The sequence below is a fragment of the Brugia malayi genome (genome assembly GCF_000002995.4).
Source record: "Brugia malayi strain FR3 genome assembly, contig: Bm_v4_ChrX_scaffold_001, whole genome shotgun sequence".
In the NCBI taxonomy this organism is placed as follows: domain Eukaryota; kingdom Metazoa; phylum Nematoda; class Chromadorea; order Rhabditida; family Onchocercidae; genus Brugia; species Brugia malayi.
In genome coordinates, this window is record NW_025062479.1 from 18,079,167 (window position 1) to 18,099,025 (window position 19,859).

Below are 19,859 nucleotides of genomic sequence, written 5' to 3' on the forward strand. Positions count from 1 at the left end.
ATCTTTGAAATTGCATTAATACGTATAATTTAAGATAAGCAAAATAGCGAATTACTGAGTAAAGATATAAAAACCGTATTGTTTTTACAAGAAAATGCTTGTTTTTCAGGAAGAATGCAACCGACTGCCATACGAGATTGTTAGCAATAATTGCTTACATACCCTCTAACGAACAGCAAATTATAGACGAAGAGAATCTGGAACGAACAAAAAGGACAGTGATAAAGTTAATCCCAGAATATTTCCGGAAAAACTATTGATCTTTGAAAATCACGCAGTTTATTCATAAAAATAAAGTTCAAATAATATTAACACTGAACCACTGAAGTAACAATAAACTGATTCAATTCAAATAACAGTAACTCATTCTTGCTATCCCAGTGGAATAGGAAATTAGTTGATTGGAGCAGAATAAATTACTGAAGACAGTAATCATTTAATATCTTTAAGTACCCTATGAGTTGCTAAAAGTTGAAGCAGTTTATTCGGACATCATATACTTCGCCAACACTCATTAAGCGAGAGAATATATCCATCCATTATTTAGCATCAAAACTACTCCCATAACATGTTGAAAGGAAATTCTTATATTTAATAATTTTCAAAATCATAACTGGAAGAAAAGCTGACATGAATTAGCATAAAAAAAATATAAGTATAGATCATTCAACAAGATTTTAAAAAGGTTGAATCGAAATAATTTTTTAAGGTTCAATGTAAGAAAACAAGCGATTAAAAACTTCGTCACACTTAGCGACATGAAATGAAAATTATGTGGGATAATTCTAACTTTAAAGGGGTTCATTCAAGAATTTTAAAAATCTTGTTTTTTCATAAAGAAGTCTTTTCAATGTATATTAAAACCAGAAAATCAAACTGTTACTCATTCGTCTATCCTTATACTCGACATAGCAGTGAATATGGATCTTTCTGTTTCTCAACAAGAGCGCAGATGACGCACCTAATAAGAATGAAAGGCATATTGCGATATCATCCAAATATCGAAAATTAGTTTCCACAAGCAGTATTGAAGAGTAATCGATTACCCGTTTCCAGTCATCTGTTTATGCTTTCACACAGTTGGCTATTACATATAACAGTTGCGCTCGACGAATAACAACAAACGACGACTGCTATACGACAGTATTCTTAAATTTTAAGTTGAATTTTGGCTAACAATTATTCACATAATACACATTTTAATATTCTTGGAAGGAACGAAATACAAGGAAAGAATGCTGACAAATGCAAACAAGTTAGTGGCCATCACTATAAGTAAACATATTTAAAAGTGATTCTTCGACTTGTGAGCCGATAACTAAAATTATAGTTTCGAACTAGGTCATGAGAGAGAACAGTTATAAAAGAAAACAGTAATAAAAGAAAATTGTGCTATTAAAAGTATCTTTTCTCTTCCAACACTCTATCCACTCCGATTTAAAAGATAAAAAAGTACTACTGATTTAAAAGTGTTTAATTTACTGTTGAGAAATAATGAATCCTAGCGAAACGATAAAGCTGTCTATCCAGGATATACAACAAAGACCAAAACAATAAGTTAAAAAAAAAGCGAATAAGTTAGCACTCAAAGTAAAAGAATAGTGTCCTTCTCCTTCTTCCTCCAAAGTTCCAAAGATTGCCCTCCCTCCACCTCCTATCCTTCAAACCATTCCTTACTTTTTGCAATGAAAATGAATTGTCATTGGTTATTTGTAAGCTTTCATTAATTTTCTCAAACATTCTGAACATAGTACCACTTGACTCGGTGAACATGAGAAGACTAAATTATTCATGCTTCAGTGATAATAAAACCTTGTTAAAACAAACAAAAATAGAAATCATTTCTTCCTATTGAAAGTGACGCCGCTTCATTCACAACCGGTCGCAACAAGTGAGACTCATAATCATCACTATTAAACATCATTCATTCGCTTTAATCAAGACCAGCATTGGCAGAGGAAGGCAATGATAAGAAATGAAAGACCAAAATAAAAAACAGTTAATGGAAGAGAAATAGAAATCAGTAGATAGTAAACTGTATCTTTCTTCGTAAAAAGAAGTCATGAAATAAGGCGAGAATGACAATTACATTACTTAAAGTGTAATTAGTAACATGTATGTCTTCAGCGTAACTGAACATGAAAAAAAAAATGATCAAGTGCAAGTAATTGACGATAATGGCAAAAACAATAAAATCTGAGATAAAACAAAGAATTTCGATGAAATGCCTAGAGGAAGCTGTTTTGTAATCGCAAGACTGGTTTAAGTTATTTTTTCAAATTTCGGACTCGGCAACAGCTGCAGAAACTTAGGTTTGAACGAATAAATTTGGCAGTTTTGAAATAATCCACAGACAGCCGAAGAACACTTTCTCGAGACATAAATTTAAGTTAAATATATACAGAAAGAAATCGACTAACAAATAAAATTTTTTAATAACGGATTTCCGGAAAACCTAAAAGTCACATGAGATCACAAAAAAAGTAAAATCAAGTTGAACTTGCTGCCGGCAGTCAAATGATCACCTTCATTTACCTCTGTTAATTCATATATTAACAAAAATAAACCATTATATATAAACTATTATCGTCCTCAAAATTCAACGCAAACTCCATAAGTTTTCAAAATTAAACTGTTTATTGAACAAAGCTGGGAAGCTAGAGAATTGCAGAGATTGTTTCTTGTAAACATGTGTTTAGTATGGGTATATCAAGTTATTTACTAGTAGCAACATTTATACTTAAGAAACGGAGTAATGATGTGCAGTGCTCTTGAACCAGCCAAATAGGCAACGGGCAAGAACAAGCATCAACCTGCATTCATAGCTGACATCTCCAACTATTATGTTTGTAGGACGAAACATAATGTTTTTGTGTGCATATTCACCTTCATTTACCTCTTGCATATTAACTTCATTACACTATTTCTTCAAAGGAATCTTTTTCAAAAGCCACGACGAAGTTCCATCAAATTTCACAGATGGAAGTGCAGCATACAATATATAATTATGAAGGTAAAAAGCTTTGAAGATGATAGAAATGGGTTCATTAAATTTTTGCATTGTTATAGGAACAAAAAATGGAGCCAAAAAGTGTAGAATATATATATCCTTCGAAATTTCTTTCAAAATTTGTGATCCCATTTTAGGCAGTTCAGCAAAAAATCCTCCAGTCATAATTCAGACCGCTCATTCGAACTGAATTATACTTCTGTGCTCGTTTGAAAAAAGAATACTTTTGATTAAGACAAAACTATCATAAGTGAAAATCTTTAAAATGTCAAGTTATCCAGTAAGCTGTTTGGAATGAACTTCTCAAGTGAAGACGTGCTCTTTCAATTTTTTTTGCTTCTTGCGAGCAATAGTTCTCTGAAAAGATAATACGAATTCGGCATAGTTTTTAGTAAGTCTCATGTGTGCATAACAAAGCTTTGTTTCAAACGCAGAAATAACATATACCATCTTCAAAATTATCAAAACGCAAAATGAAGCAGGAAGAGAAAAGTAAAAGGAGTAAGGAGGACGAAAGATGTGATTCTGCATTTCTGAGTAGTACTATGACAGAGGAAAATGTGTAGAACGCAGGGTTTTTATAGGAATAAGAGAATGAAAACAGGAATAAGTTGGGTATTAGGAAGTATATGATAAAATGGATACCGAACACTACGACATCCCATTATAAAGACGCTGACATAATTTAAATGTAGTGTTACGAATTGTTTTCTTTTTAAGGAAAAGGTGTCCCGATCTAAACGATACCCCTTAAAAAGAAAAAAAATGACTCCTCAAAAAACTGTGGGAATCATATCAATGATACACCTAAAAAATTGGGGACAAATTAACCACAAGAAGAAAAATCCAAAATGCTATATGTCAACGATTTTACTAAGTGTAAAGAACAACAATATGACACAGCTAAGATATTTGTACGACAGAGCTAAGATCCTTCCAAATGCTTTAAATCAACTTTACCTTTGTGGAAGAAATTTTTGCAATGTGGGAGACTGTTTAAAGACTATCTTTTCCCGGTACTGTCATAAATTTTGAACGATATAAACTAACAGCATTCATTTCTCTTTCAAGACTCATTAAAAAATTCGCTGCCCACTTCGGGAATGCATCCGGTATGGTAATTATTTGGAATAAGTATTACTGGAATTAAAAGGCAGTAAATGAATACAACAGTTTCTTCTGATCAGATATGAAAATTATCTAATTATATTCGGTACACCCTTAGATGGGAAAACAATAAAAAAATGGAGTGGAAAAAGAAGCCAAAGAAATGGTAACGAAGATATGCAAATAAGGGCTAAGGAGAAACCATTCACAGCTGTTTTTGTAATTGGGTTGAATAAAAGAAAGAGAAAAAAAAATAAAAATTAAACGGGATTTCTTTATAATTTTACATGAATATGAGTATGGACAGTTACAATACTTCTAGTATATGACTGGTCACGAACTTAGGTTAAAACTCCATCCCTTTCTTGATCATACATGAATTACATGCCTAAACTTGTTGTAGCAGCTAAAATGAATCCCAATCATTAATTAATAATAAAAAAAAAGAAAAAAAAAAACAAAAAGAAACAGATGCAAGGCATTTTTATTAAACAGATTAATTGATCAGCTGTAAATGAAACTTGAACTGTGGCTTAAAACGTGTCCATTTTTTTTTTTAGCTTATCCAGAAATTTCGACATCGATGTGACCATAGATGCTAGTTCATCATTTACAAAAAAGAAGAAAAAACAAAGAAATATAATCGGTGAAACTTACCTCAGGATCCAAGCAGCGCTAGCAACTAGTGATCAGATATCGTCCAACTACAGTGATGTTTCTCGACCAATTAGACTCACTACAAATAATTCATATGATAATAACATTACGCCATCGCTCATTTCGTTGAAATGAACATAACAAACGCCTACCTTGAAAATGAAGTCCAAACTCTTTCGGGTAAATAAGAAGTCAAAGACACAAGTTCTCTTACAGTCGCTTATACAAAATCGACTGACCTCAGCGAAGTCCAAACAATCACGGTCATTGACATAGCCTTGAACCACGACACAGTTCTGAAATCTCTGCAGATCAAACCATCCAATATTAAACCACACATACAACAATAGATAACAGAGTAGACTGTCTAATGTGTCAATAGTAACCACAATTATCATGACCGTCTTGTTAAATTACAAGCTTACAGGGGCTTAGTAAGCCTTGTCAGAGCGACAAAACAAACAGTATGATACAACACTTTATTCCATTATACATAAAATGAAATTTATGATAATCTGGAAAAACCAGCAAAAGCGAATCCCAGTAATAGAAAACACATGATCATTTTGAGTTTTTCCTTAATTTTAACACTACACCCGTAGTTCACTGCTAAACAATAACAGTACAACGCGCATGCAGAAATTGAAGGACTACAAACATTGGCCGTCAGTACTTCATTAAATTTTAATGTGGTATGAATTTATTTCTGCGTTTTTGGTCATTCTTTGCATAAAGGCAAAAAAACCAATATCCATTAAATAATACTTTTGAACAAAAATTTCTCTGAACAGCATATGAACTTACATATAAGATATTACATATACTAATTGGATAATTTACAATTTAATTAAAATTGATGGGAACAAAGAAAAATGGAGCATAATCGGGCCGCATTGGATATGAGCAAGCATATTTGATCAAAAACGGAAACTTCTGCAACAGTAAAATTAGTTGTCATAAAAACCCCTAATACTGATGAAAAATCAGTGATACAATATCGTAAATTAATGGGAAAGAATTCACTAAAGGATTCGTTCGTAGAAAAGGACATAAGCTTCGGTACTAAGTACGCGTGATTCCGATACGGAGCTTACACTCATATCACTTGCATAGTACCATTCGCCATCGCATGGTCCCTCTATTATTCTGAAAAATGTATTTCATATAAAAAGAATAATGAAGTACTCAATAATCGAAAATGATTGGGATTAGTAACACCAAGTGCCACTGCAATTTTCTAATTAATGGACGTTTAAATGTTTTTGAAAATCACGGAATCGGAATATCAGCTTTCCGAAGAATTATTATGGAGTAGCTCGCTTAAAAACTAGATAGTCATTATTTAAAAATGAAATTAAAATACGATACAAAAACGAAATCTAACTCCTTTAATTCTGAAGCACTACAAGTAACCACTGAATCCGGTGGCGAAAGATTCGCAGATTCATAAAAAAATTTTTCTGTTTGCGACGAAGGGTATCGATTCTTAATAAATGCGACATAATGACCAGATGAGAGATCCCCAAAATGTGAAACAACACCGTATAATGAATAGCACACTTTTTTTAATCCTTTTTCGATTCTCTGCAAAATCACATCCAGTTGTCATTATTTTTACAACACAACTAAAATGTCATTTGAAATCACAAATTTCCATATTTTATTTAAGAAACGAACATGAGCAATGTCACCAGCAAGTAATTAAATATTAACCAGTCTTTACTGATCAGTGGTGTGAAATACGCACTTTATAACTTTAAAAGGTAATGAAAAAAAAAAAAAAATAAGGATCCGACCTACAGCAATTTTTATGAAATTCAATTACCTTGGCTATTTGTGTGCAAAAAGGTGCAATATTAAGAATTTTTGGAAAAGAAATTTGTCCAGGAACCTTGCGCGTGATCACTCGACCACTCACTGAATGTGTCTGAAGTGAAAACCGGCGTGAGAACGAGAATTACGGATGAAAAAGAACTCAAAACAGATTTTCACTTTTCACATTCATAAGTATTTGGTCCTGATAGAAGTGCTATTGTAAAAATAGTTTTACTACTTTAACTGTGATTCCCAAATTACCTGTTCAAACCGTTTAAGATGTAATGTTAGAACAGGAGGTGGCTCATAAATCAAATAACGCTTCTCAGCTTCAACTGTTCTTTTCTTCATTCCATTTCGAAGCTGAAGAATTTCATTATATGACAAGAGCCTGTAATCCAAAACTTAAACCTAATGTTTCTAACGCATTTTTAATATGTTTTTTTAACAGGTGAGAGAGTTTGTAAAATTTCAAACTCCAATTTGAAAATCAGATCCGATGAGAAAAGTTTAAAACCTGTTTGTTATATGGAACACAGCACTTTTCACATTCATAAGTATTTGGTCCACACAAAAATTCTGTTATTGTAAAAGCTCGAAGACACGACGCTAATGAACGTGGTTCATCCTCTACAGCTTCTGCACCATCCAACAATTGCAGGCAATCTTCTGGCTCAGTACTCACGTTAATTTTATTCATTTCATCACATATATCACCTAAAAATTTAGATCCCCGAAAATCGACTCAACACATTAACTGGGAAAAGAAAAAGAGAAAAAATATTTCAAAATCCAACCCAATTTCTCACAGAACAGCAATGAAGTGACATTTTAAAATTGAATAAATACTCAGATTAAAACATTTTTACATCACACATATGAAAATAAAAATTATATTATATACTGAGCAAATTATATCAAACATAATTTAAAAAATAGAAAAGTAGAAAGGTTACCGTCAACAGTTTTTGGATCAGCATCATCGTCATCAAGAACGTCTTCATCGCTAATATCATTACTGAGATGAAGTCGTTCCCCATTATGATTAATCTCATCATTATGTGGGATGACTTCATGTGATTTTCGACGTATTTTCTTAAATTTACAAAAAATACGATAAAACATAGCAACTGAACAGGATTCACTTTTGCTTATATATATATGATAACTTAAAACTTACATATTTCTATTAACTAATGTATTAAATACGCAAGAACGGTTTACATATTGACAAAGAAAAAGTTCTCATGAATTCTCTAAAGTAGATTTAACTACCCCTTTGCGTGCATTCGCTTTTTCCTTTTTTATCTGATGTTTACTTAAACTCATTGAAGCAGATTTGTGCATCTTATAGGTTCCATTAAATAATGTTTTGGCTGATGTTGACGGAAGTGGAAGAGAAAGATCCAAGAAATCTTCATAAGTTTTAGAAAGATGACCACATTTCGAACATTTAACTGTTTGCAAAAGTGTGCCACCAAAAACAGCATCAATAAGTGGCCTTCCACATGCTTTGAGCATGCCCTGAAACAAGGTAAGTCCTTAAAATATAGTACAATTTCATCGCAGCATATGCACGAAAAGCCAATCTTACACTCTCTACTTTATTGTAGAATTTTTTTTTTACAAAGGAAAATCTGCTGCAATTATGATATGCAAAGATGCAATAATAAAAACTGACTTTAGCCAATAAAGAGAGTTCACTATCCGTCAACTTAGGATTTCCATTTCTAGCTAGTTTGATATATCGTGAAATAGCTTCTTTATACCGGTTAATTTCTTCCGTTCGGAGACCGTCCATTAAATACCGTAATAATTCATGAGCATCCTGTTGCGCCCAACCACGAAAACGTGGTGCTCTAAAGCAGATAAAGTTGATAGGAAATTATAACGAAAGCAATACTATTTGCAATTTCCACATCATTTCTGAGTTTATACAAAAAATTAGATGCGGTCATATTTTCGGTCCCAAATTTCTAATTTATGAAGTTTTATTCGGCACAAAATAAAAGACCTTTCATGCACAACAAGTGGCAATATTTTGAACTTCTATTTATCATGCATTTTAAAACATTAGGATAAATAATCAATGTGATATTTCAGTTAAATTAAAAAACTACAAAAATTATTTTATTATAGAGCAGTGCACTAACTTCCTGGCTATTTCACTGAATAAAGAAGAAGGATGGACAGGTAGTCCAGCTTTGAAATCGCGTATGAAATTCGCAAAAATATTATTTAACGGTCCATCAAATGAAGCCAGAGACAAATATACATGTGGTACCTGCAACTGCATCGTAAAGTAATAAAAAACACTGGTCCTTCACCAAATAACAAGAAATATGTGCAAACATTTATGAGAGCTTAGAATTAAATTAATTTCCAACGCAATGATTAATTTAAATATTTTAAAATGGAAGAAACGCTGATGTAATACCTGCACTTGCCTGTCACCAATTAAAACTTTGTTCTGCATGAGTTCGATATTGTCTTCTTTACCAACCAAATCGATATACACAGCAAGAGTATGAGTATGAAGAAGGCACTGAGTTATCGAATTAAAAAAGCAAGTGTTTCCAAGATTACCGAGGCCCTGCATTGCAAAATACACATTTGACGACTTCACAATTGTACTAGGAACTTAATCTTGATTTAAGAACGATTACTCGTACAAAACTGGTAACGAATTCCTAGGGAAAGTGTGAAACAGCAAATATATATGTATAAAATTCTAAACAATAAAGACTTTCCCATAGACTTCTAATAAATTCATCTAAAAATAAATTGATTCCACAAACCTTTACTGGAAGCAATGTTTTCTTCTCATTGTTTTTCATTTTACTTTTTGTTAAACACTTTTCGTTACTATTTTCTTTCTTTTTCGAATCAATTTTTCCAATTATTGAAGAGTTTCTTTTCGTGTTATTACTTTTCATTAACTGAGATTCTGATGGATCAGTCTTCAGTTTTGGTTTTATGAAAGAATTATAATCATTAATAAAAGCTTTTACTGAACCACCTTCTTCTTCAGCAACATCAATTCTTTTTTCACAGCTGAAGCACCTAAAGTTATAAACATCTTCAATGGCATGTTTTAACTCGGTGGAAGGACCTCCTACTGCTTTACAATTATGAACAGCAAGTCTTTTGAATTTACTAAAATACGATGAAAGTACTTTTCCGATTTCAACATTCTTTACATAATACTTTCGTAATTTATTGAAGTGTTTTATCATATGAAAAGTTGAAATATCTTCTCCTGTGTTAATGCATTGTTTTGTCTATGTATGAAGTGCTCATAAAGATGCAAAAATAAAAAATGAATGTACAGTGAAAATTGCTATCTTCAAATTTTGAATATGTAAAAATCACCGGAATTGTTTGCCTTCCACAGCAAAGAAAAGCGGATGCTCCGTGCCAGTGCGCGATGCTCTAAAGTGATTTAAAGTGTGATTTTTTTCATCACAACCGGAATAGCTGCAAGTGACGCATATCCACATCTTAAATAGAAAAAAATGTCAGCTAGGAAACAAGCGATATTTTGTGCTTAACATTAGCTACAAAACGAGGAATAGTTGTAGTATGAACAGATTTTATTAAACAAGGGTCCAAAGATAAACCGAGAAAACAAACCGATGGTCGTTGTTCGGGTGGATCGAGCCTTGCGCAGTCTTCGCAATAATTAATTCCCACTTTCTTTTTAAAATTTCTCACTTTTTTCCGCAAATTTGAAACTTTAAATAATCCCTTCTTGTTCTTATGTGGGCATTCTATATCCTGTCGCACTTTAGTATCTGAAAATCAAAAACCATTTAAAAAAGATTTTTATTGTGAAATGATCAGAAGGATTGTATTTCAGAAAGTCTGTCCAACCGGAGAAAACAGGATGCCCTCAAGTTAAGCTGCCGCTAAGTTCTACTCCACAATAATTAAGTGAAAAACATACCATTACATTCAACTTCTATACAAGCGGTAGGAGTGGATTCCTGTACCACTTCAGAGGAACGTTGTACGTCCTCAAACATACGACAGTGTATTGCTTCACCTGCTATTGACAGATTTCGCCGTTACTTGAAATACTTGTCAGATGTTTAACTTTTGTTAAAGCATATCACTGCACCCAATATGAATCATATCTATCGGTTAATGTAATCCCTCATCTCTCAACCAACAGTATCTAAATCCCGCGACTACGGACGGACCTTTGACACTAGAGAAGTCCTCGCAAAGTTGCATGAAGCGTTGCATGCACGAAACATTGTTGCATTGCGAGCCAATCTGAAACCGATCAATTGGCGCCATTGTCAAGAACTTATGTCACTTCACTGGGTACATTGACAAGCCACTGTAATGTTGGAATTGTAGCACTTCATCGAAATGTGTTACGCCATTGATGGATGCTCAGTGTTTGTTCAGAAATACTACTAAGAAACTTTTTTTTCAGAATAGGTGAAGCTATAATCTCAAGGCGTACAGAAAGGTGTACAGATGAGCGTACCGCTAGCGGTGGAAGGTATGGATGCCTTGGCGCTTGCCCAAGAAGGTGAGCGGTTATGCCGCGAGAACAGCATGAAAGCAGGTTTGAATGTGTTTTTATATTGCCATCTGCACCATACTTCCATCCTGACTGAGCAAATCTTGTGTTGTGTCTTTATCCTCATTTTCTACTTTATAGGGATTAAATACTTGGAAATGGCATTGAAAAAAAAAATCAACCTAGGAGGACGCAGTTTAGAAGCATTGTCTGCAATTTATTCACAACTTGGAAATGCTTACTTTGTATTGCGCATTTTCGATAAAGCACTCGAATACCATCGACATGATTTGGAAACTGCAAAGTACAGATAATAACATTTCTTTTAGCTTCATCTATAGCACACAACAAAATCTTCACGTTATGAGTTTCATGCACATTCATGCTGTTACCATTTCTAGATTGCTCAATGATCGTTCTGGGCTTGCAAAGGCTCATGGAAATATAGCAAACACCTATAAAGCATTGGGTAATTTCGATAGTGCTTACGAGCATGCGGTTGCACATTTACGACTAGCACAGGAGCTCAATGATAAAGTAAGTGCGACATTGCTTTCAACACAGTAAATAGTTTCCTCGATTTACAAAGTCTTCATGTTTCTGTAGTTACTGAATCAGTCTATGTTGGGTTTTGTTTCGATGTTTAGCACCGACTACTTTTTTGTCATAATGATAATAATGGTTGTGTGATTTTAGAGCAACTGATATATATACCGCATGATTTTTCGATTTTGTAGATTGCATTTGTTTATTCTTTGTTCATTTTGACAGAATAAGCAATGGTTTTTTTTTTGGTCGCTTGTATATAACACAAAAGTAAATTTTGTAGGGTTTTTTTTTACACTTTTATGGTTTTCATTTACCAAGATTCTTTGTAGGAATGTGAGGCTGGAGCTCTTTATAATGTGGCCTCTGTTTATCACTGCCGTGCGAAGACAATAATCCATGCATCGGAACCTCTTGATAAGTCTGGGCTTCTTACGGCTAGCGATATGACAGCAACTTCACAACTTCAAGCAGCTATAAATTGTTATTTGTAAACATTTGTTGCATTGAGCTGGTGTGTGTAAATGAAGACTCTATTGTGGAAGTCTACTTGTTACTTAATGTTAGACGTATCACCTGCTCCATATTTTCCTGTGCATTTCTTTTAGTCATAAGTGTAGTGTTTGTCGATATGGAGGTCTTGCTTGCATTTTACACCTAATTTAACAAAAAAAAAAAAAAACTGAAATTTGATCTTGACAACACTAGAATTCATGCACATTTTTCTTTAGTAGCAAAAGAAAAAATTGATTTGTCAAATAGTTCTATTCCAGGCAAAATCTTCACATAGTCGAGAATATGAAAGATTTCGTTGCATGTGGTAGAACGTATGGCAATATCGGTAACAGTTATTATATGTTGGGTGATTATGCAACTGCTGTTTATTACCACAATAAAGTAAGCATATCATTCAAAAGTGTGTGTTAGTATTATTAGCTTGTAATTGCGGTTGTCTGCATGCAAAAAAAAATTCGATCGTATTCAATGATCTAATTTTTTCCAATATGTATAATCTACCAGTAAAGGGAATCATTTTTTGGTTACTTTATTATTACTAATTTTCGTAATTTCGTAATTTTCATAACATGGAATAAAAAATCTATATAAAAAATAGCATAAAGCAAATAAATGAAACATTTTAGATCTTTTACCGAGTAAAATATCTTTCAGCGGCTAGACATTGCTCGACAGTATGGTGACCGTGCAGCAATGCGACGAGCCTATACAAATCTTGGAAATGCTCATATTTTCCTTTCAGAGACGGCGAAGGCTTTAGAATATTATCGGTAATTTTTTTATTTTTTAAATGTTCATTTCTTTTATTCATAATTATCTCCGTTGTTACCACTACTGTAGCAAAAATTCTTTAGTTTGGCGCTATCAGTCGCAGTGGAACTGCATGATGAAGTAACAGAAGCACAGTGCTGTTTCAATGTCGGTAATGGTGCTGCTATATGTGGTGATCATGTAACAGGTTTGTCTAAATATTCATCTTGAAAAGATGTGCCTGCAAATATAGATCATTATAGATTTTTGTTTTTTTTTTTTTTTTCTATTGTTGGTGTCATAACGTGGGATAATAAAAAATTCTGTTTGTTTACAATTAAGAGTTAATTTTTTCTTTATAAATTGTTAGTTGTTAGTGAATAGTTGACAGCATTTCAGCAATAGAATATCACATCCGATATTTAAAACTTGCCAGAGATTTGGGTGATCGTGCTGCGGAATCGCGTGCATGTGCGGCGCTGGCAACAGATTTTCGAAAACAAGGAATGGTGGGAAAGGCTGTTTATTTTTATGCATTGCAAGGACAAATATCAATTGAGGTTCATTTTGTGTATTATTTATCAATGCAGTCGAAATTTTTGCGAACTCCTGATTATTAGAAAACTATTCGTATATTATTAGATTGAGATAACACTCTCAGGACTTATTTGAATTTCTTAACATACGTACATAATCATTTAGTTGTGATTTTATTTTAAATTTTACAAGTGTTTGTCGATTGCTTATTTATTAATTAGCCATGTTTGCATGGGTGGTCCTACAAGGTTGTAAATGATGTTGTGTCTTCAGCCCATTTCTTCGAAGTCTTTCTCCGTAAATTCTCAGTAAACATCTTTAACGTGGTAATTTTTTCTGCAACACAAATAATTTCATGCTGAGAATTTTTTGAGTAAATATTCTCAAATATTTACGCTGAATTTTGGATAAAGCAAATTGCAAAGTTATATCTTTTTGTTATGACTGATTTTTTTTTCCAATTAAAAATATAATTTCTTTATTTTTTTCTTTTTTTGCTGTTATCGTATTGTTTTCGGTAGGTTGAATAAAATAGACGCATTTTAAACCTAATCAAGAGAACTGAAGATTGGAGCCTTGTATGCTCAAATAACATTTCACCATAAATGAGATTCTCGGTTCTCTCCAAAAATATTAATATGAAATATTTTAGTTGTTTTTATGAATAGATAATTAGGACATAAGAAGGGACCAGCAATGATAAAATAGTATTTCTTTAGAAATGATCGTAACGGTCATACGTTATTCTCGATACCATTTTTCTAAATTAAATTGAATTTAGAGTATTTTATTTGATGAATGGTTCATTAGATGTAATACAACGATGAGTTACGAGGTATTCCAACTTATTGAATTTAATGATTTGATTTTTCCACTAACTAACTAAGCAGGGGTTAGTATGAACACAACTATCTTTAGTAGTTATTGATTCTTTCTGAATTTTCGAAGTAAAAGTTTTTTTTAATTCTAAATTTTGATCTCAACAGTTTTCTAATATATTACCAAATATTAAGTTGCTTTTGATTCACAGAAAGTAAGCTTCAGCTAGTTCGTCCACGAAGTCACTCTTTGAACGGTTTTATATAACTGTCACAGTACTAGTCTGTGTGTGTTCTTTTGTTCATTTTTATAACCTCATGGCTTTTAGTGTAATATTATTCTTAGGGAACGTCGTAATATTTAATTGTTTTTCCTTAAAATATGTAGAATGAGGTTACCAAATATTAACTTATAAAACTCGAGCATGATAATGGAGACGATAAATTGAATCACTCACTAATATCGAAGTTCTTTGAACATTTTTCTCTGAACTAGTTCATTTTGTTATATTCAGTAGACTTATGAAGAATTTTTGTATGATGAATATTCAGAGAAATTTCATATATCAAGCTGTTTTAACAGATATAAGTTATATAATAATAGTGCTTAGTAGTGCTCACATTTTAGACAAATTGCAGATCCTTGTAGGTGCTTTTCCAGTGCAATAATTAATAAATCCTTCCTATTCGATGTTACAATTGTACTTTGCTTATAACCTAAATGAATTTCATGGGCATGCATAAAATCCTTGATTTCCAAAAATAAATAGAAATACAGTTTCATACTCTATTCTATTTTGTCGTAATTGACTCTTAACTTTCCTTCTTCTTTATTAAATTGGATTCTTCAAATTGTATTCGTCGTTTATCTTAATATTTGTTTGTTTTGATTCCAAACCGTTATGTAGTATTTTCGACTACTACTGAATTTCTAACTAGCCAGTACGTAACCGAGTAGTCCCATACAGCAATATTTCTTCTAAAATTTCGTAAAAGAGATAGCACCCTGTCATCACTCTTTTTTGATGAACTTATGTTTTTACCAAATCGAAAAACGAATAACTCATGTTTGTTTATAAAGATGAAATTATTTAGTTAGCGATTTCAGAAAGAGAGTCGTGTTATTTCATAAAACTGGAACACTTTTCATTCTCGGATTACAACTGAATTTTTTAGCTATTTCACAAAAATATTTTTGGCTTGAAAATCTTTTAACATTCTTTTGCATGCTTTTTAGTATTTCAGTTCACTGCACTGTAGTTTTAGCATCTTTTAAACATATAAAAAAGTAATAAAATTTTTCGGGTCTGAGTTAATTTTGAATATGGTTTCTTTGGATTTTTTTTTTTACTCTGTTTAAGTTTGATTAAAAAATATTTAAAAAAAAAAAGCGTTTTATAATAAATCTGGTTCCTCAACTGATCTTCAAATTAGTTAGTTTTTTCTTTTACTTGAATGATGGATTTCTTTTTATATTAATTTCTTTTTTCTCCAAATCAAAATGTTTGTGTCATATTATTATGCAAACTTGTCCCTGTTTCTAGAAATAACATCCACATAAGCGTGAGTAGATGGATTTTATTATCCCTATTTGACGTTGATATGGATAACTAATAAATCCAATAAAAAGGAAATTGGGCATCTCTTCATGGGAAATACAGATAAGTAGTCGTGTGTGCAGATTGTGGAATCAACATTATATTAGGTGTTGAAATTTTTATAAAATTGCAGATGGGCGATCAAGGGAGTGAGGAAAGTGTGCGTAATTCGCTAGAAGATTTGTTTAAATCAGTAAAGAAATGGCCAATAAAGGAAGTTAACGATTTAGAAATGGATTCATCCGGTGATCCCGAACCGCATAGTGCATTAGACTTGAATGCATTTTTAAAAAAACTACTCTGTGAATCGGAGTTGACTGTGAACTCTGGCGTTACACGTGACCTACTTAATGTTTCAACAACAGCTATCGATAAACAGGTATTTTTTTTTAATGCCAAAATAGTGAGAAATATTAAATTTATTTTAATTATGTTATGTTAGCAAATTTGATGTCAGTTATAGGAGGTAAGATTACGAGAGCTAGAAATGATTAAGATTTTGCTGTGTAAGTTAAAATGCACTTTAACGAAGCAGTAATGTCATTTTTTGAATTCGAGTAAAATGGTTTTGTTCTTTGTAATGGTTCAGGGTACTTGTTTATTCAATTTTCATAAATCTTGTTTTCTTTGCATATTTTAATAAGATATAGTATCAGTATGATGCAGACATGGATTACGAAAATCTATTTTTTTTGTTCATGTAGGAGAAATGTCCTGGAAATCACTTAAGGAACTTCACCAACCGTTATGACCAGAAGTTGTGAATAGCTCGATTTTGAAATGTTCATTTCTTTATATCGCTTTTGTTTCGTCATAACGCAGCACATGCTCTCTCTTTCTCCACATTTTGTTAAAGCATACCATAAACCCGCAGTATTTATCGTTTCCACTTATATATGAGTTGTAGCTTAAATTTTTTTTCTGAAATATATTGATTATTATATATTGGTATCTTTATTCGCGAATTAATAGTGGAAACATATTTTATAGATTATCAGTCATTAGCAAATGTGTTATTTGCATAAATATTTAGTTAAATTAGATATATGCAAAAATTAATTTAGTAGCTATAATGCCAAATTCCAATAATAAATTTATCAAGGATAACTTCTTTTTCCGTTAACTAAAGTTTAATTAATGTAAATCATTGAGGTTTGGTTACTTCATGAGGCGATATATTATAACTTAAATATTACTGGGATCAAATCAGGAATAACTTAGTTTGTTGTAGGTATTTATTCCTTTCCTTGCTATAAAAGAGTAATATATGCACAAGAAAACGGTTCTTATTTAACTTAACTTTAATGTTTTTTTTTTAGTTTTTAGTTTTTATCTATTTACTGGATTATTTTTGCATACAGATTTGTTTTATGCTGAAAAAAAATATATAAACTGTAATATATATAAATATATATATATATATATATATATATATATATAAACTGTGTTTCAGCCGATTCATTTTACTACCTACAACGATGATTTCTTTGAAATGGTTTCACGGTTACAGTCAAAACGACTTAACGACCAGCGCTGTGATCCTATTATACTGAGCGACTTAACAAACCATTCAAAGAATGTTACTCGACAGTCGGATACAATTGCTTGTAATCCAGGTTGAACTTTTTCAAATGATATGGTGAAAACACTGATTTCAACTTATTAACAAAGATTTACCGTATTTCCATATTTATGGAATTAATAAAGGGTAGAATCGGGATTTTACTTTTTGTTCAACTTTTTATTTCCCGCTTCCAATCTTTTGTTCATTTTGTTGCGCATATGTTGTTGTGGTTGTGGATAGATTAGATGACTTTTGTTTGTTCCTTTTAATATGAATAAAGTACTAAAGATTATTTTCACATTTTATATACTTCCCTGTAAGGTTGCTCGTGTGTTTCTGTTTGCAGTGTGATTTACATGCTTCTTTGAATTTTGTGTTTTTTGTTAGAAGCCGAGGCACGTTTTGGGCGAAGAAATCGAATATCGGCACTTTTTGGACGTGTTGGAAAAGCAGCAAAACGGCAAAGCTTACTAATGTCTGCATCATTTTTCCCTTCCACAACTTCGACACCTCGAACTGATGTTTCTTCTGTGAAGCAACAATTAGTTGGCGATAGCGGTGATAACAAATCATCTGCAATATGCGCATCAACATCACGCTCTTCCTCACAAGATGTAGTAGCACAGAATGCCGTAGATGGCAGTAATGATGCAATTGTGCAGTCTGGCACCTTGCGGACCACCGAACCGCCGGAATTTCGGATTCCGGTTGCACCACCTCGAAACCGAGCTCGTTGTAACCATGTAACTTTGCCGAATTCCATCTCTTCGAGACAAAAAAGTTGGTCATTTCCGCTCTAGTTCTGCGTTTTCTGGTTTATATTCAACCTCATGTTATGCATGTTCAATTCTGTTTCGGTATATGGCTATTCACTTAGTTTTTGGTTTTGTAGCACTTACAGAATTTTTGTTTTTGACAATTTCATACACAGAATTTTCTTTTCTTTTTGTTGTTTATTGAAGAAAATTAGCAATAGGGTGTTTTTTTGCCGTGAGAGTACTTTGTTTTGATTTTGTTAAGTGCATATACATGAAGTGTTTTAGGAAAAACAAAATTTTAAATATTCTGAAACTTTCCAAGTTTTATGAACTACAACAGTTGGTTCACTTTATGCTGCCTGTGTATTATAGATGGTGCTGAAGGAATGCTTGATTTAATAGCTAGTTTGCAAGGTCGTCGAATGGAAGAACAGCGGGCGCATCTGAATGTTCAATCGGAACCAATATTATTACCAGTTAGCGGAGAAGTCGAAGAGAGTAATGATAAGTGAGTTTAATTTGCTTGTTTTGGCTCTGTATATGCATTATATTCTATCGACTTGATGTTACAGACCTTTCAAGAAGTTCAATTTACTATATAGGTAAACTGTAATGGTTAATAAAATTATAGTATGGAGCAGTCAACACTTTCACCATCACATGTGGAACGGTCACGATTGGAAGATGCTGGTAGCTTATACGAGATGGTAATTCGGAGTCAGAGGGATCGATTGGATGAGCAGCGAAGTGAACTACCACGGACCATACCAGCTGAAGACGTCTCGCGGATAGTTATGTCAATGCAAAAAGGACGTATCGAAACTCAACGTGCTGTGCTCACTTCAGCTTCACAAAATTGATTAACTATAAAATTGCATATTTTTTTAGATTTATTTTTTTTTTATAGCTTTCATTGTTCCCCTACAGTTTTTCGACAGAAAAAAATGATCTAATTTTTCCTCAGAAATGTGTTTTTTATAGGATAGCTTAAAGGAATAAGTGCTTTTTAAAGTTTCTCAGTCCTTTTTATTGAAATATCATGCATTTTTTCTTCTGCTTGGCTTCTTTCGTTATTTTCGTAAGTAGTTCAAGATGAGGATTGATAAAAAACATTTGAGATGAAGTCAAGACAAAAGTCGTTAACATTTATTAATTGTGTGGTTGTTTCATAGTCTTTGTGACTTTTTTACGATAAGGCAACTTGCACTGCTTGTGCATCCAGATTTGGATATTCGAATTATAACTTTAAATTTTCATGATTGAGTTTAGTAAAATACTTATACTGATTTCGGTTGCTCCTCTTCATTTTTTGTAGTTGAATCTTGGATTTAATCTTTCTAATTATTTGTTTCGTGTTAAGACAGATTATTCTAATAGAATAAATATGCGTTTTACTAAATGTGTTTACATGCTGATGAATGCTCCTTCACTTTTTACACCAACTGCAATTTGTCGTTGCCGTTTTGTTTGAAATGTTGTGCTGTGGATTTTTTTGTTTCTTGTGACTATGAAGAAGTATCAATATGCATTAATACGGTCGTTGCTTTTAAAGTGTGCCAATAGTACTACTACTTATTGTATCAATGACTGCTAAAGACCGTGGATATTAAAATAATGATTACCAGTTATAGTTGTTTCTGTGAAATTGA

The 19,859-nt window shown here is 32.5% G+C and overlaps 3 protein-coding genes across 5 annotated transcripts; 1 reads left to right on the forward strand and 2 right to left on the reverse strand.

Annotated features, from left to right (window-relative positions):
• Positions 1-4,792: 4,792 nt before the first annotated feature.
• On the reverse strand, positions 4,793-5,114 carry Bm397 (Uncharacterized protein; the record flags this gene model as incomplete). 2 transcript variants are annotated; one of them, XM_043075269.1, is made up of 2 exons in its annotated part: positions 4,793-4,853; positions 5,014-5,114. In XM_043075269.1, 2 exons carry the CDS (start codon positions 5,112-5,114, stop codon positions 4,793-4,795), a joined length of 162 nt encoding a protein of 53 aa, XP_042931203.1. The 2 variants fall into 2 exon arrangements, with proteins under 2 accessions (XP_042931203.1, XP_042931204.1); XM_043075270.1 differs by having other exon boundaries at positions 5,014-5,048.
• A 682-nt stretch (positions 5,115-5,796) lies between these two features.
• Bm9567 (Uncharacterized protein) lies at positions 5,797-10,614 on the reverse strand (the record flags this gene model as incomplete). Its single annotated transcript, XM_001898043.2, has 14 exons — positions 5,797-5,920; positions 6,159-6,358; positions 6,600-6,701; positions 6,851-6,952; positions 7,107-7,306; positions 7,546-7,684; positions 7,865-8,113; positions 8,271-8,448; positions 8,743-8,873; positions 9,027-9,182; positions 9,388-9,652; positions 9,962-10,089; positions 10,223-10,383; positions 10,536-10,614. The coding sequence occupies 14 exons, from the start codon at positions 10,612-10,614 to the stop codon at positions 5,797-5,799; spliced, it is 2,214 nt and encodes a 737-aa protein (XP_001898078.2).
• Positions 10,615-11,077: 463 nt separating this feature from the next.
• Bma-ags-3 (Uncharacterized protein) lies at positions 11,078-19,070 on the forward strand (the record flags this gene model as incomplete). 2 transcript variants are annotated; one of them, XM_043075271.1, is made up of 13 exons in its annotated part: positions 11,078-11,168; positions 11,265-11,427; positions 11,525-11,660; positions 12,002-12,159; positions 12,443-12,566; positions 12,840-12,955; positions 13,040-13,143; positions 13,335-13,495; positions 16,022-16,267; positions 17,342-17,504; positions 17,840-18,232; positions 18,583-18,718; positions 18,842-19,070. In XM_043075271.1, the coding sequence occupies 13 exons, from the start codon at positions 11,078-11,080 to the stop codon at positions 19,068-19,070; spliced, it is 2,220 nt and encodes a 739-aa protein (XP_042931205.1). The 2 variants fall into 2 exon arrangements, with proteins under 2 accessions (XP_042931205.1, XP_001898079.2); XM_001898044.2 differs by lacking the exon at positions 17,840-18,232.
• Positions 19,071-19,859: the final 789 nt, after the last annotated feature.